Source organism: Rattus norvegicus, chromosome 10 (assembly GCF_036323735.1).
Source record: "Rattus norvegicus strain BN/NHsdMcwi chromosome 10, GRCr8, whole genome shotgun sequence".
Taxonomy (NCBI): Eukaryota; Metazoa; Chordata; class Mammalia; order Rodentia; family Muridae; genus Rattus; species Rattus norvegicus.
Genome location: NC_086028.1, coordinates 83,627,039 through 83,640,246, shown reverse-complemented (window position 1 = coordinate 83,640,246; position 13,208 = coordinate 83,627,039). Strand labels below are relative to the sequence as shown.

At 45.4% G+C, this 13,208-nt stretch overlaps 1 protein-coding gene across 10 annotated transcripts in view; it reads left to right on the top strand.

The window, feature by feature from the left end:
- The first annotated feature begins 224 nt into the window (after positions 1-224).
- Positions 225-13,208, top strand: part of Fbxl20 (F-box and leucine-rich repeat protein 20) — a 62,985-nt gene continuing 50,001 nt past the window's right edge. For 2 of the 10 annotated variants that reach the window (XM_039086781.2, XM_063269801.1), the window contains exon 1: positions 860-1,096. Coding sequence is in view for 4 of the 10 variants with exons in the window: in XM_039086778.2 (XP_038942706.1) it covers positions 554-601 (48 nt within the window). In the remaining 6 variants the exon portion in view is untranslated. 10 annotated transcript variants of the gene reach the window in all.

Below are 13,208 nucleotides of genomic sequence, written 5' to 3'. Positions count from 1 at the left end.
GCTAGAGTTGACATAAAGATGGCAGACTAGCTTCTCTATTAAGTATGAAAGTCATAGTTTCCTACGGGCAAACGCCCCCGCCTACTCGCTCCTACATGCTTGTTTCTCCCGCCGAAATGGCGTCAGGCTGAGGCTCTCACCAACCAGCTCTCTGATTGGAGGGTGGACAGCCACTACAGCCCATTGGGCGCCACCGGCCGGAGGGGCGGGGAAGCCAATGGCCCTTGTGCTTTGCCCGCCCCCACCGGATCGACGCCAGCCCCTCCCCCGGCCCAAGGAATGGGTACCGGGCCGGGGCATTGCACGCCCTGACCCCGAGGTGTAGCCGGGCTGCCCGCTCCTGTGCAGAGCTCGCGCTAGGTCCTCCACTTAGCGCAACCTGCTTCTGTCTTCTGGAGCCAGGCAGTGAGAGCCATCCGCCCCGCAGCGACCCCCCAGGTTTCCCTGCAACACCCCGTAATGCAATTCATCGGGGCGGGGGAGGCGGCGGCAGCACCTACGGCGCCGGCGGCAGCACTGCCCCAACCTAGAGACGTCTAGAAAGAGGAGGAAAATGGCTCCGAGCAGGGACCGCCTGCTGCACTTTGGGTTCAAGGCGACAGTGAGTGATAGAGGACGGGAGTTGGGAGGCCAGAAAGATGTGGGTGCCAGCTCAGGCCGCCTGGGAAGTGACTAGATCAGGGCAGGGGACCCTAGGCTGAAAGCTCAGGTTCCGCGTGGGTCAGTACGTGCCAGTGAGTCCTCGCAGTGCTGGAGGGGATCCGGTGATGTGCGGTCCCTGCTCTGCAATTCTCGCCGGACCGCGAGCACGCGCGCACTCGCACCCGCCCCACAGCGCACCGTGCCCTGTACACACACACACACACACACGCACGCACGCAAGCAGGCGCGCACTTGGGCACTTCCCTGCCTCTCCTTGTCCTAGTGGGCTCGCGCACGGTCACCCCACGTTCCGGCCGCTCGCGGGCTCACCGTCCGGGGTTGCGCCGGGTGGGGGAGGGGTGGGCTCGCGCCGCCGCCGCGGAGCGCTCCTCCCCTCCCCCGGCGTTCCGAGGCCCGGGCGGCTCTGCCCAATGAGGAGCGGCGTTGCTGGCAGGTGGGGAGTGTTTTTGTTTTGGGTTGAAGTTGAGGCTTTGAAGAGGACCGAGCTAGCGACTGGCAGTCGTCGCGGCCGCGGACGCCGCGGGCGGTGGTGGAGGCCCCCGCGGGACTTGAGCGGTGTCTCCTCCGCGTCGGGCGGGCGAACCGCGCCTTACCGCCGCCGCCTCCCGCTCCCGGAACTCCGGGGCCTGCCCTGGCCCCTGTCTTTGCACTCCGCACGCCGCAGCGCCCTGCCCGGGCCGCACCCGCTGGCCTCATGAGGAGGGACGTGAACGGAGTGACCAAGAGCAGGTTTGAGGTGTGAGCTCGGAGGGGTCTCGGGCGGCGGCGAAGGCCAGTTCTCGCACCCCAAACAGTCGCCCTACCGGAGCCGCCTCCCTTGTGCGGCCCGCCACCCGCCCTCAGCGGGGCCGCCGGCGTCCTCCCCTGCTCGCGACCCGCAAGCCCCGCGCACCGGCTTGCCTCGCCTTCCGGGAGGTTCGCCTGCTGCCCCTTCCACCCGCGGGCCCTGGCCGGAATTAGCCTTGGCGCCCTAAATCCCCCCTCCCCCATAACACCCAGCTTCCCATTCTTTGCCCAGCCCTTGGCTAGCCTCCTTCCACCTCGCAGTGAAAGCACCCGGTCCCCGACTGGCCAGCACCTGCTGCCTTCGTGAATCGTTTATCTACACCCGTGCGGGAATCGATGAGTCCTCGGTGGAAGTAGGAAGTTGGGGGTGGTAAACTGGGACGATAGAGGCGACTGTGGGGTTTTCGTGCTGTTTGGATATTGTTCTAATACTTCCTCTTCCCCGTTTAGTCTATATTTTTGTGGTTCATTGTTTATTGGGAACTTAGATAATCTGTTCAGAGGATGCGAGGAAGGTCTTAGAGCCTTCGGAGAATCCATTCCTTTTTTTTTTTTTTTTTGTCTTAAGTTTGCCCTCTGGAGAAGAAGTTTTGTAGTCTTGGAATTGAACCCGAGATAGTCAGAAAGCTCTTAAGAAGAGAATTCACGAACTGAAAAAGGGATTCCTTTGGGAAGTATTGTAACAACTGGTGAAGTACAAATGTTCAGGAGGATTCATTGGTAGACGGAGAGACAAACTTACACAACAAGAGAAAATGTTACCTAGCCCTTTCTGGCAAAGGCTCAGGCTGACCTGTATTGGCTCCGGGCTCAGTGTCCATCTCACTTGCTAGTTTTCTGTCTCCTCTCTCTTGTTGTATTTTTAACACTCAGTGTTTCCCTTCAGCTCCCTTTAAAAGATGACTTTGAAACAAAAGTTTGTGGGCTTGGGGTGAAAGTCTCACTTAGGGATGAAACTTCTGTATAGTCTTTGTTATACTTTAAGAGTACAGGAGAAAATAGTTAAAGTTATAAAGAAAGATTAAGGCAGGAGAGCTTTGAAGGAAATTTAAATTCAGACTTTAAATACGATGTTGCAGTGGGAAGTGGAGAAAATGAGGGTAATTGGTTACACGAGTTCCCATTTGTAACTTAATGGTGGTGGTGGTGGGGGTAAGGCATAATGATAAAAACTGCCTATGTGAGGCGTTGTATTCCTCTAAAGTAGAGAGGCCAAAAAGATTAATTTATGGTGGTTTCCAGTTCAGTACTACTGTAAAAGTCTCTACCATTGGAATTAATACCTTAGACACCTGACAGGTTAGGGCTACTCTGAAGAGCTCAAAATGAAGACTCCAAAACGTCAGTGAGTTCCTGACCAGCTTGCTATTTTGAGTTGAGAGTTTCCCTTTTGAGTTGAGGAATGCGTCCTTTGTGCATTAAAGCAATATTACTGTTTCTTATCCTTAAGTACTTTTTTGTTTTTGTTTTTCTTAAGGCAGGAGCTCATGTGGCCCCTGAGCCTGAGGTGATTCTCTGCCCCCTGAGTGTTAGGATCAGAGATGTGAGCCACCATCCTCTGCTTCAGTTTTATTCCGTTGTTGTTGTTGGGTTTTTTGTTTTGTTTTGTTATTTTTTAGGTTTTTTTTTTTTTTCCAGAGCTGGGGACCGAACCCAGGTCCTTGTGCTTGCTAGGCAAGCGCTCTACCACTGAGCTAAATCCCCAACCCCTTTAGGGTTTTTTTTTGAGACAGACTCTCTGTGCAGCCTTGGCTGTCACGGCTGAACTTTGCTCTGAAGACCAGGCTGGCCTGGAACTCAGAGATCTACCTGCCTCTGCCGCTAGAGTGCTGGGACTAAAGGTGTGCGCCACACTGCCCTGTGCCACACCTGCCTGCCTGCTTCATGAATTTTTCAGCCCCCAAACTTGCCAGGTTGTCATTTGCACACCTTTAAGCCTAGCACTCTAGAGGCAGGGGGATCTCTGCATAATCCAGTACAGGTTACTGTACATTGAGTTCCAGGACAGCTCACGCATAGAGAAATCCTGTCTGAAAATAAAAACAATAGAAAAATCCTCAGAACTAAGAGGCTCCTTTAGACGGGGCTGATTGGTGCTAAGTAGGTTATCACAGAATGAGACTTTTCGTGAGATCTGGAAATACGTACAAAAAAGTAATAGCTGATTTCAAATCATGATCATGACTAACACAAATGAAGGACTCTTGCCCCACCCCAGGAGGAGAGGGACTTCAGTCTTTGCATACTTGATGCTTTGAGGCCTTCTCTTTATGGAAAATATTTTAATATTCTCTTTGAGTGGTATTATTTTGTGTTTGTGGTACTGGGGGCCTGGCACAAGATTCTACAAGTTCTATACCTCATCCCCCAACCCCCTTGAAACAAATTTTAGCCCACAGTGGCCCGGAACTGTCGGTGACCCCCTTACTGCTGTCTCGAGTGCTGGGATTCTAGACATGTGCTGCCACAGTGTCCAGTTTGGGAATGCTTTCTTCTGTATACTTTTGAATGCTGAGATCAGAGGCCACATGCTTGATATCTCGCTCTCAGAGCCAGAGATACAGAAAAGCTTTTTGGTTAAATGGAGCCTAGTGGCTGGGAACTGTAATCCCGGCCCTTGGGAGACTGAAGAGGATTTGTCCCCCAGTTCCAATCAGTCTGGTTTATATAGTGAGTTTCTGACCAGCCTGAGCTATAGAGTGAGACCCTCCTTTCAAATTGTGTGTCCTCCCGAACTGCCCCTGAAGGAGAACAAATTAAAGCGAGATCACTAGTTATATAAACCAAACCTGCGATGTCTGTGTAAAGCCAGAACAGGGGCTTCAGGGCAGAGGATAAACCGACCCAGAGGCGTAAAACTCCGTGTTCCTTCCTCTGTTGCTTTGCGTGTATGTGCGTGTGGTTTTTTAATTTCATTAAAGTATTTTAAAGATACACTTTATTTTATGTGTGTGATTGTTTTGCCTGCATGCATGTGTGCACCTTATGCCTGCCTGGTGCCCACAGACGTCAGAGGGTGGCATCGGATCCCCTGGAACTGGAGTTACAGGTGGTTGTGAGCCACCATGCGGGTGATAGAATCTGAGCCTTGGTTCCGTCCAAGAGCAGCAAGTGCTCTTAGCTACCAAGCTTCTCCAGCCCCACTTTGTTTTGGTCACGGGGTTTCACATAGCCCAGGATGGCCAGAAACACAGAGTTGCCTGGCTGGCATGGAACTTCCAACCCTTCTCTTGTCTCAGACTCCACTACACGTGCTATCTAAACTTGATTCTTAGTTCTGTCCTATGTTCAAGGAAAGTTAGGGCCCAAGAGGGTATGGATAAGGTGGTGAAGTTGTGCAGCTTAACAGTAGAGGGCCGACATCCTCATCTCTGGAGGGAGGGGGGGTTCGTTGTTCCTTTTTAGAGATTTGATTTGTGAATGCATGTGTGTGTGAATATATGTTTACATGTGCATGCTTTTGGAGTGCAGGTGCCTTAGAGGGCAAACAAGTAGGATTCCCCTGGATCTCGAGATTGTGAGTGCCGCTGCCGTAATGTGGGTGTTGTGAACCGAGCTAGTTCCCCTCTGAGAGCAGTTAACGTGGTCTTAACCACTGATCCATCTCTCCAATCCCCCAATCTCTATCTTGTTTCTTGTTCTGTTCTTGTTTTATGTTTGTTTGTTTTTTTCTGTAGCCCTGGCTGATCTGTACTCACTCTGTAGACCAGGCTGGACTTGAACTCAGAGATCCACCTGCCTCTGCCTCCCTAGTACTGGGATTAAAATTTGTGCCACTACCTCCCAGCTCTCTATTTTTTACACTCAATGTTTTCCTCTTGTTCTGTTGTTGCTATAACTTACCATAAAATCAACTAAACGTATGGAGAAATTATTTTCCTAAAATTCATCGAATATATTTTGTATATGCTATCAGATGAATGTCTTTTCATTTTAAGTGTGTTAATCAACATTACCTTAACACTCACCAAGATTAACAAGAGATATTTCAAAAATCTAGTCCTGCCTTTAGGTTCGAATTGAGATTTTCTTTTAAGTTCAGTCTCTATTTTATCATGCTTCCCATAAGTCCATAATAAAGATACCAAGGTATCGGGAGAAAGTCCTTATTTTAGTTTACTTAAAAAAAAAAAAACTTAAAAAAGCCGTAGTATTACCTTAGCAGGCATTAAGTTATTTTTTAATCAGTGCCTGGAGATGTTAAGACCATAGTTAGGAAACAGAAGGGTCTATTTTGGAAATACTGACTGTATTCCTTATTTTTCGTTAGACTTTACTGGTTTTCTCATAAATACATAATAGTGCATACAATGGTGTCAGTAGGCCTTGTTCATAGCTCAGTAGCAAAGGAACCTACATGGTTACCAGCTTAGGACCCTCTTTTTAGCTTCCCAGACGTTGGGGTGCAGGCAGGAGCTGTCAGAAGTATTCAGGTTTTCAGCCCTATTACCCATCTACTTCAGGTCAGGTCAGTTTTCAGTATGCTGATAAGATTAGTAATGCTGGGGCTGGAGAGATGGCTCAGTGGTTAAGAGCACCAACTGCTCTCCCAGAGGTCCTGAGTTCAATTCCCAGCAACCACATGGTGGCTCACAACCATCTGTAATGGGATCCGATGCCCTCCTCTGGTGTGTCTGAAGACAGCTGCAGGGTACTTATATATAATAAATAAATTTTTAAAAAATAAAAAGATTGGTTAATGCTGTTAAATATACTTTACCCACACTGGACACATGCTTTCCTAATTTGCTACGACCAAACTGTCTTTTTTTTTTTTTTTGAGATAATGTCTTTCTAAGTTGTACAGGACTGCCTTTAGCCTTCTCAGTATCATTGCGCCTTGGATCCACATACACTCCTCAGAAACCAGGACTACAGACCTGTACCACCAGGCCAGGCAGCTGATGCTGTTGAATCTGTATTCATTTTTTGAAACAGTCTTAGTATCCCTGGCTAGCTTAGAAACACTATATCAACAAGACCGGAATTCACAGAGATCTTCCTGCCTCTTTCTAGACTGCTAGGATCACCACCATGCCCAGCCTTTGGATTTTTAAAAATTTATTTTATTTGTGTGTCTGCATACATGCACGTGTGTGGGTGTGGGTGTATGTGTGTGTGCTTGCCATGTGAGTGTTGGTGTCCATGGAACCAAGATAAGACATTTAGGTCCTTTTTGCTGGAATTACGAAAGGTCATGGATGTTGACCTCTCCGAGCCCTTCTGTTCTGAGGTATAGCATAGTAACAGGACACTTGCCTGGCATGAGTGAAACCCAGGGTCAGTAGGAAATGTAAAAGAGCAAAAAATACATTTTATTCTCTACAGTTGTCCATTTCAAACCTTGACCTCATTTTCCTTTCAAATTAATGAACAATTTTGTTACTGGCTGAAGATCCACTCCTGTCCCTTGAAATACTGTTTCCTGACCTGTAACGAGTTGGGACCAGAATTAAAGTTTTCAGTTCTCGAACTAGTATAGGGCTGAGGTTCTGGAAGAGTATTTTTAGACGTGCAAGGTAAAATGTTTTAAGACACCAGCGAAGTCTAAGGGAGAGAGGGAGAAGGAACAACACTCTTCCACCAACCGATATAAGTGCTTGTCCTGGCCCCATTTTCCTCTCTGATCATGTAGTTTCAGTAAACTTTTGGGCCCTCAAGTGGATACTAACTGGGAAGTAACAAGATATCCAGTTGCAATTTTATAATGTTATTTCCTAATGCATTTTAGTCTACTTGATAAAAGGATTCTGATGTAGCTGGGCAGTGATGGTGCCTGCCAGAGGTAGGACTATCTCTGTGAGTTCAAGGACCGCCAGGGCTACATAGTGAAACAAAAAAGAAGGGATTCTAATGTGGTCATGACTGACAATAGATCCTTATATGGGTTGTGGGGTGTAATTTATATACTTGATTGATTTTTCTGAATTTTGTGATTTTTTGAAAACAAAGACACACACCCCCAATACACACCCAGACACACACACACACACACACACACACACACACACACACACACACACACACGGACGAGCTAGTTAGTGCTCTTTTACTTTGCATTAGCTTTTGAAAACTTTGGATGAACAAAATGACATTAATGAATAATTTTTTTCTGGGTATATGAAATGCTTGGTATTACAGGGATAGGGAAGTAACCTCTTGTCTAGTAAACGTTTTTTGTTGTTTAAATATTTCTACAAACTCGATATTAAGGGGCTGTTTTGGCCTTCCTTGTGTCTTGGCCATAGCTGACAGTTACAGTCAGGAATGTCATTAACTCATTTGCTTAGTCCTTTAACTTGCTTTTAAGGTTAAAGTCACCTATTCCATTAGATTACAATAGACATGGATTTGGTTAAATATGAAACATACTGGCAGTTTCTTCTGTTTACCCCTTAGCCTCAGGAATTGTGGTTACACTGAGAAAGAAAAGTGCAACATTGTAAAAATGAATAGATTGTTCTGGGCATGCCTTTGTAGCATGTTACATAATATGGAGATGAAGTCCAGTAGTATACCCAGTATTTGCCAAATAATTTATAATCAGTATATCAATTACAGAACTATGATGTTTGTTGATATAACTTTTTTTTATAATCATTTGTTTTTAAAGATTTATTTATTATATATAAGTACATTGTAGCTGTCTTCAGACACAGCAGAAGAGGGCATCGGATCCCATTACAGATGGTTGTGAGCCACCGTGTGGTTGCTGGGATTTGAACTCAGGGCCATTGTAAGAGCAGTCAGTGCTCTTAACCGCTGAGCCATCTCTCCAGCCCTTAATGTAACTTTAAAAAGATTTTTAAAATTATATTTATGGGGTTGGCGGTCTTAGAGGGTAAAGGACAACTTGCTGGAGTCAGTTCTCTCCTGTCATGGGCACTAGGGATGGACCCTGAGTTCTAGGCTGGGTACGAAGCTCCTTTACCTGCTGAGCCATCTTGCTGGCTCCTGTTTATGATCCACTGCAGGATACAGACAGAGGAACGAAGGTTTACTTAAAGTTTACAGTAACAAGAGACCATAGTCAGAGCTTACTCTAGGTGGTTCGTATTTGCAGAGTGAGTTTATTGGGGGAGGGACAAAAAGAACAAATAAAGACTACTAGATTAGGGCAGGGTCAAGATGCACTAGGTTTTAGACCTATATGGCCCTTCGTTGGCAGGCACAACAAAAGCTATTACCAACTCAGTATATCCTGACTGTCTGTGACTTTTAGCTGGGCACAATTTTTTGCACTTTTAATCCCAGCACTCAGGAGGCAGAGGCAGAGGCAGGTGGATCTCTGAGTTCAAGGCTAGCCTGGACCTCAGAGAGTTTCAGGACAACTAAGGCTATACAAAGAAACCCTGTCTTAAAAAATGAATGAATGAGGAAAGGAAGAAAAGTAAGCAAGCAAGCTACTTTAACTTTGTTTTCTTCATCCTGTAAAAGCAGGTGAAGAACGGCTGGAGAGATGGCTCAGCAGTTAAGAGCACTGGCTGCTGTTCCAGAGGTCCTGAGTTCCATTCCCAGCATCCACATGTAACTCCAGTTAAGGGTATCTCATGCCCTCTTCTGGCCTCCGTGGTTATCAGGCACACACATGGTGCACAGGCATATGTCTAGGCAAAATACTTACAAGAAAAGAAAAAAATATATATAAGTTACCAAGGAAAAGAGTAAAGATTTGTAGTTCCTGCTGATGAACAATTAAGGTTAAGTGGGGGACTTGCAGAGATCTGTGCTGGTCTCGAGTAGGCTGTTAAGCAGTTTATGGAAGGGGAGACTTGGAGTCATGGAGGAGAATGATGCTGGGCGTGATGAAGCAAGTCTGTAATCCCCATACTCTGCACTCTGAGGCAGTAAAGTTGCCTCATTTTCTAGGCCAGCCTGGGCTACATGTATGATCCAAAGGAAGAAGGTCTGTTTCAAAAAACAGCACCAAAAATGTTTTCACTTTACCCTAATTTTTGAACCAGCTCATTTGTATCTTTTAATATTTAGATTTTGAAATTAATTTCAATAGGAAAATGAAAATGTTAAGGTATCATACAGAGTTTATAAAAGGAAATTGTTGACTTGTGAACTATTAAAATGCACTTTTGCCATGTGTGGTAGTATCCCAGGCTTGTGACCCAGCACCATGAAACTAGAGGATTTCTGTAGGCTACCTTGGGCTGCAGAGCTTGACTGTCTCAAGGAACACAGTGATAACATGTCTGGGCCAAAGTGTACCCACTCTTGAAACTGGTTTAAAATGTACTATAAATAGTCTCCTTATGTTGTTAGAACTCTTGGAGACTCTTAGAGAATTGCTAGAGTTCTCCTGTCTCCGCCTTTCAAGTAGGTAGGAATTCAAGTGTGTTACTGCCCTGAGGTTTACAGAGTGTTAGTGTTATGGGGCCTGGAGAGACAGCTTAGAGGATAAGAGTGTGTACTCCCTTTCCAGTGGCCCTGTGTTCAGTTCTCAGAACCCTTGTCCAGTGACTCACAACCACCTATAGCCCAGTTTGTCTGGCCTGCTCCAGGCACTGCAGTCACGTGCATACTAGTTTGTGCTCATACATGTGCACGCTTACATACACACACATACATGATTAAAAAGTGGAATTTTAAAGTATATTTTTTGTGTTTGAGTGCATATATTACAATAATCTAGTGTAATTCCACTATTGTACATAGCATTATTACAAAGTTCCCTTTCCATTCTTCCATTGTCTAAACTCTAAGGTTAGTTTTACTGTGATTTTCTGCAAAAAGATTAGATGGTTAATTTTTTTTTAAAGATTTATTTATTTATGGGGTTGGGGATTTAGTTCAGTGGTAGAGTGCTTGCCTAGGAAGCACAAGGCCCTGGGTTCGGTCCTCAGCTCCGAAAAAAAAGAACCAAAAAAAAAAAAAAAAGATTTATTTATTTATTTATTATATATAAGTACACTGCAGCTGTCTTCAAACACACCAGAAGAGGGCATCAGATATCATTACAGGTGGTTGTGAGCCACCATGTGGTTGCTGGGAATTGAACTCAGGACCTTTGGAAGAGCAGTCAGTGCTCTTAACCACTGAGCCATCTCTCCAGCCCTGGAGCTTACAGTTAGTAATTTTGGAATTTATTTATATTTATAGTGCCTGCTTACCAGCATTAGCTTTGAAGCCGGGGTTTGAACTATGCAATTTCTAGTCACCATCTATGTGACCTTGGAGAAGTTCTTCAGATTAAGCTGAATCTCTGATTTTCAGTCTCTGTAATGAATATAATACCTCCACCCTGAGGACTGAGTTCTGAGTTTGTATAGCATGAGCAACCTGCCTGACACACAGTGAAGGCACAAGAAACTGCCTACTGTTGGTACTTTGTAGCACACAAGAAAATAGGCTTTTTGTAATTTAATATTTTGAAAACCTTAAAATAACTCATTGTTTATTTTTGGTGTTTTGCTGCTGCTGCTGCTGCTGTATTTTGAGACAGTCGTCTCACTACGTAGCCCTGGCTTGCATAGCCGGCCTTCAACTCAGAGTCCCCCCTGCCTCTGCATCCCAAAAATGTGCACTGCACCCAGCTAGTGTTAGTCTTTGAAACAGGGGATCACATAGTTGATGATGACCTCAAATTTCTACTTCTCTTCCTTTCACCTCCCACGTGGTTCGATTTTGGGCGTTGGACCCCACACTCTCTAAGTAAGACTTCACCGGATAGAGGGAAAGCCCTTACAAAGTGAGGACTATAGCTGCCCGTCCCCTGAGTAGATACATGTTCTGATTTGGTTGACCCTGCAGTGCCCTGAGCCTCGGCCTGCGTGGGTGCGTGCAGCAGTCGCTCAGCACTTTCACTCCGCCCAGCGCTGTCCTCAGTGTTGGGCAGTCCTGGCGAATGCCTGCCGGGATGAGATGCTGGCACTGAAGTGTAAGTTGACATTTTAAAACACTGGATCAGTCAGCTTCACCCCGGAAACTGGCTGCTCTTTGCTTGTTAATTGTGGACACTAAAGCTAGGACAGAGCTGAGTGTAGGCAAGAGATGTGTTTTGATCAAGGAGCCTGTGGGGCAGAGACTCCAACACTCATCCTTCACAGCTGGCTAGAACCTGTTTTCATGCTCCGTGTGTCGCTCTATAAGTTTATGTATGAAGAAAGTCACATTACAACTTACTTCTGCAGTTCACTTGTAGAAAACTGATATTTTGAAATTCTCTTTGAATAATTTAGAATATGTGCTTAATGCTATAATTTCCGGGGTTGGGGATTTAGCTCAGTGGTAGAGCGCTTGCCTAGGAAGCGCAAGTCCCTGGGTTCCGTCCCCAGCTCCGAAAAAAAGAACCAAAAAAAAAAAAATGCTATAATTTCCTAGTATATCGTCATGAACTGTAACATACAAAGATAAGAGGCTTCATTAATATTCAGTATTCTTAGTCACAACTGACTTGTGTTATATAAACACCTCTGAAATGTAGGCCTGCCTTTAAAAGTCCAACAGAAAAGTACAGCTTTGCAAAGTCAGCACATTCCTTACAGAATGGAGGAGGTGGGAGTGTACTTACAGCTGAGTGTTGGTTAAGCCAAGGCCCTGGGTTCAAGTGCTACCTAGTGCCATGTAAACTCGGGGGTGAAGACAGGAGGATCAGAAGTGCAGGGGCAGCCTCCCCTCATAGGAAGTTTGCAGTCAGCATGGCATGCTTGAGACTTTGTCTCATAAGTGGAACAGACAACAGACAGTCAACTCTGACGGGTGCTAAGGCAGGGGAATTGTTGTCTTTTTTTGTTGTTGTTGTTCTTTTTTTTCGGAGCTGGGGAGGGCCTTGCGCTTCCTAGGCAAGCGCTCTACCACTGAGCTAAATCCTCAACCCCTGAATTGTTGTCGTTTTAAGACCATCCTGGGCTATAAAATGAATGCAAGACTAGCCTATGTTTTTAAATCAAGACGTATCAAAAACAAAAGAGAATAATGGTATTTACTGTGTTATTTTTATTGCTGTAGTTTTACAGAGCTGGAAGAATAACCCGGGGCCTCCTCATGATATGCTAGCAGGGACTGAGAACGCTCAGGCCATCAGTACCAAAATAATTGTATTCACAGAGACCTTATGTTTCTGAGATGGTGGATTATGGGCACTAAGTGACATAAATTGCATATGAGTTGATCAGTCCCTTACGCAGACAGAAAACTGTGGTTTAAATATAGGAATCAAGATCTCAGGAGACCTAATCTTGGCATAGCTGTGAACTCACATTGAGCACTGAGGAAAACCATTTAACTTTGTTTTTATGGCTTTAAAATAAGATTTCCAATATCTATTTCCTTGTCATAACCTGAGTTGAGTTGAGGCTATGAAGAAATTAAGCACTAAACTCTCACTGTTCGATAGTGATTTCTGAGTTATAATTACATTATTAAGGAGAAAGAGTTGAATATGAATTCTCTTTACTATAACTCTCCCACTTATTTTTTCTTTTTTTCGGAGCTGGGGACCGAACCCAGGGCCTTGTGCTTGCTAAGCAAGCGCTCTACCACTGAGTTAAATCTCCAACTCCAACTCTCCCACTTTTTAAAGGTAAATGGGGAACCTGTGTGGCCTTCAAATTTGACACAAGTTATCTTACACATTACACATCCCCTAAAACGTAGTTTCTCAACCTGCGGGTCACGATCCCAGGTCACATACAGATATATTTACATTGCGATTTGTAACAGTAGCAAAATTACATTTGTGAAACAGCAATGAGAATAATTTTATGGTTGGGAGTCACTATAATATGAACCGTATTAAAGGGTCACAG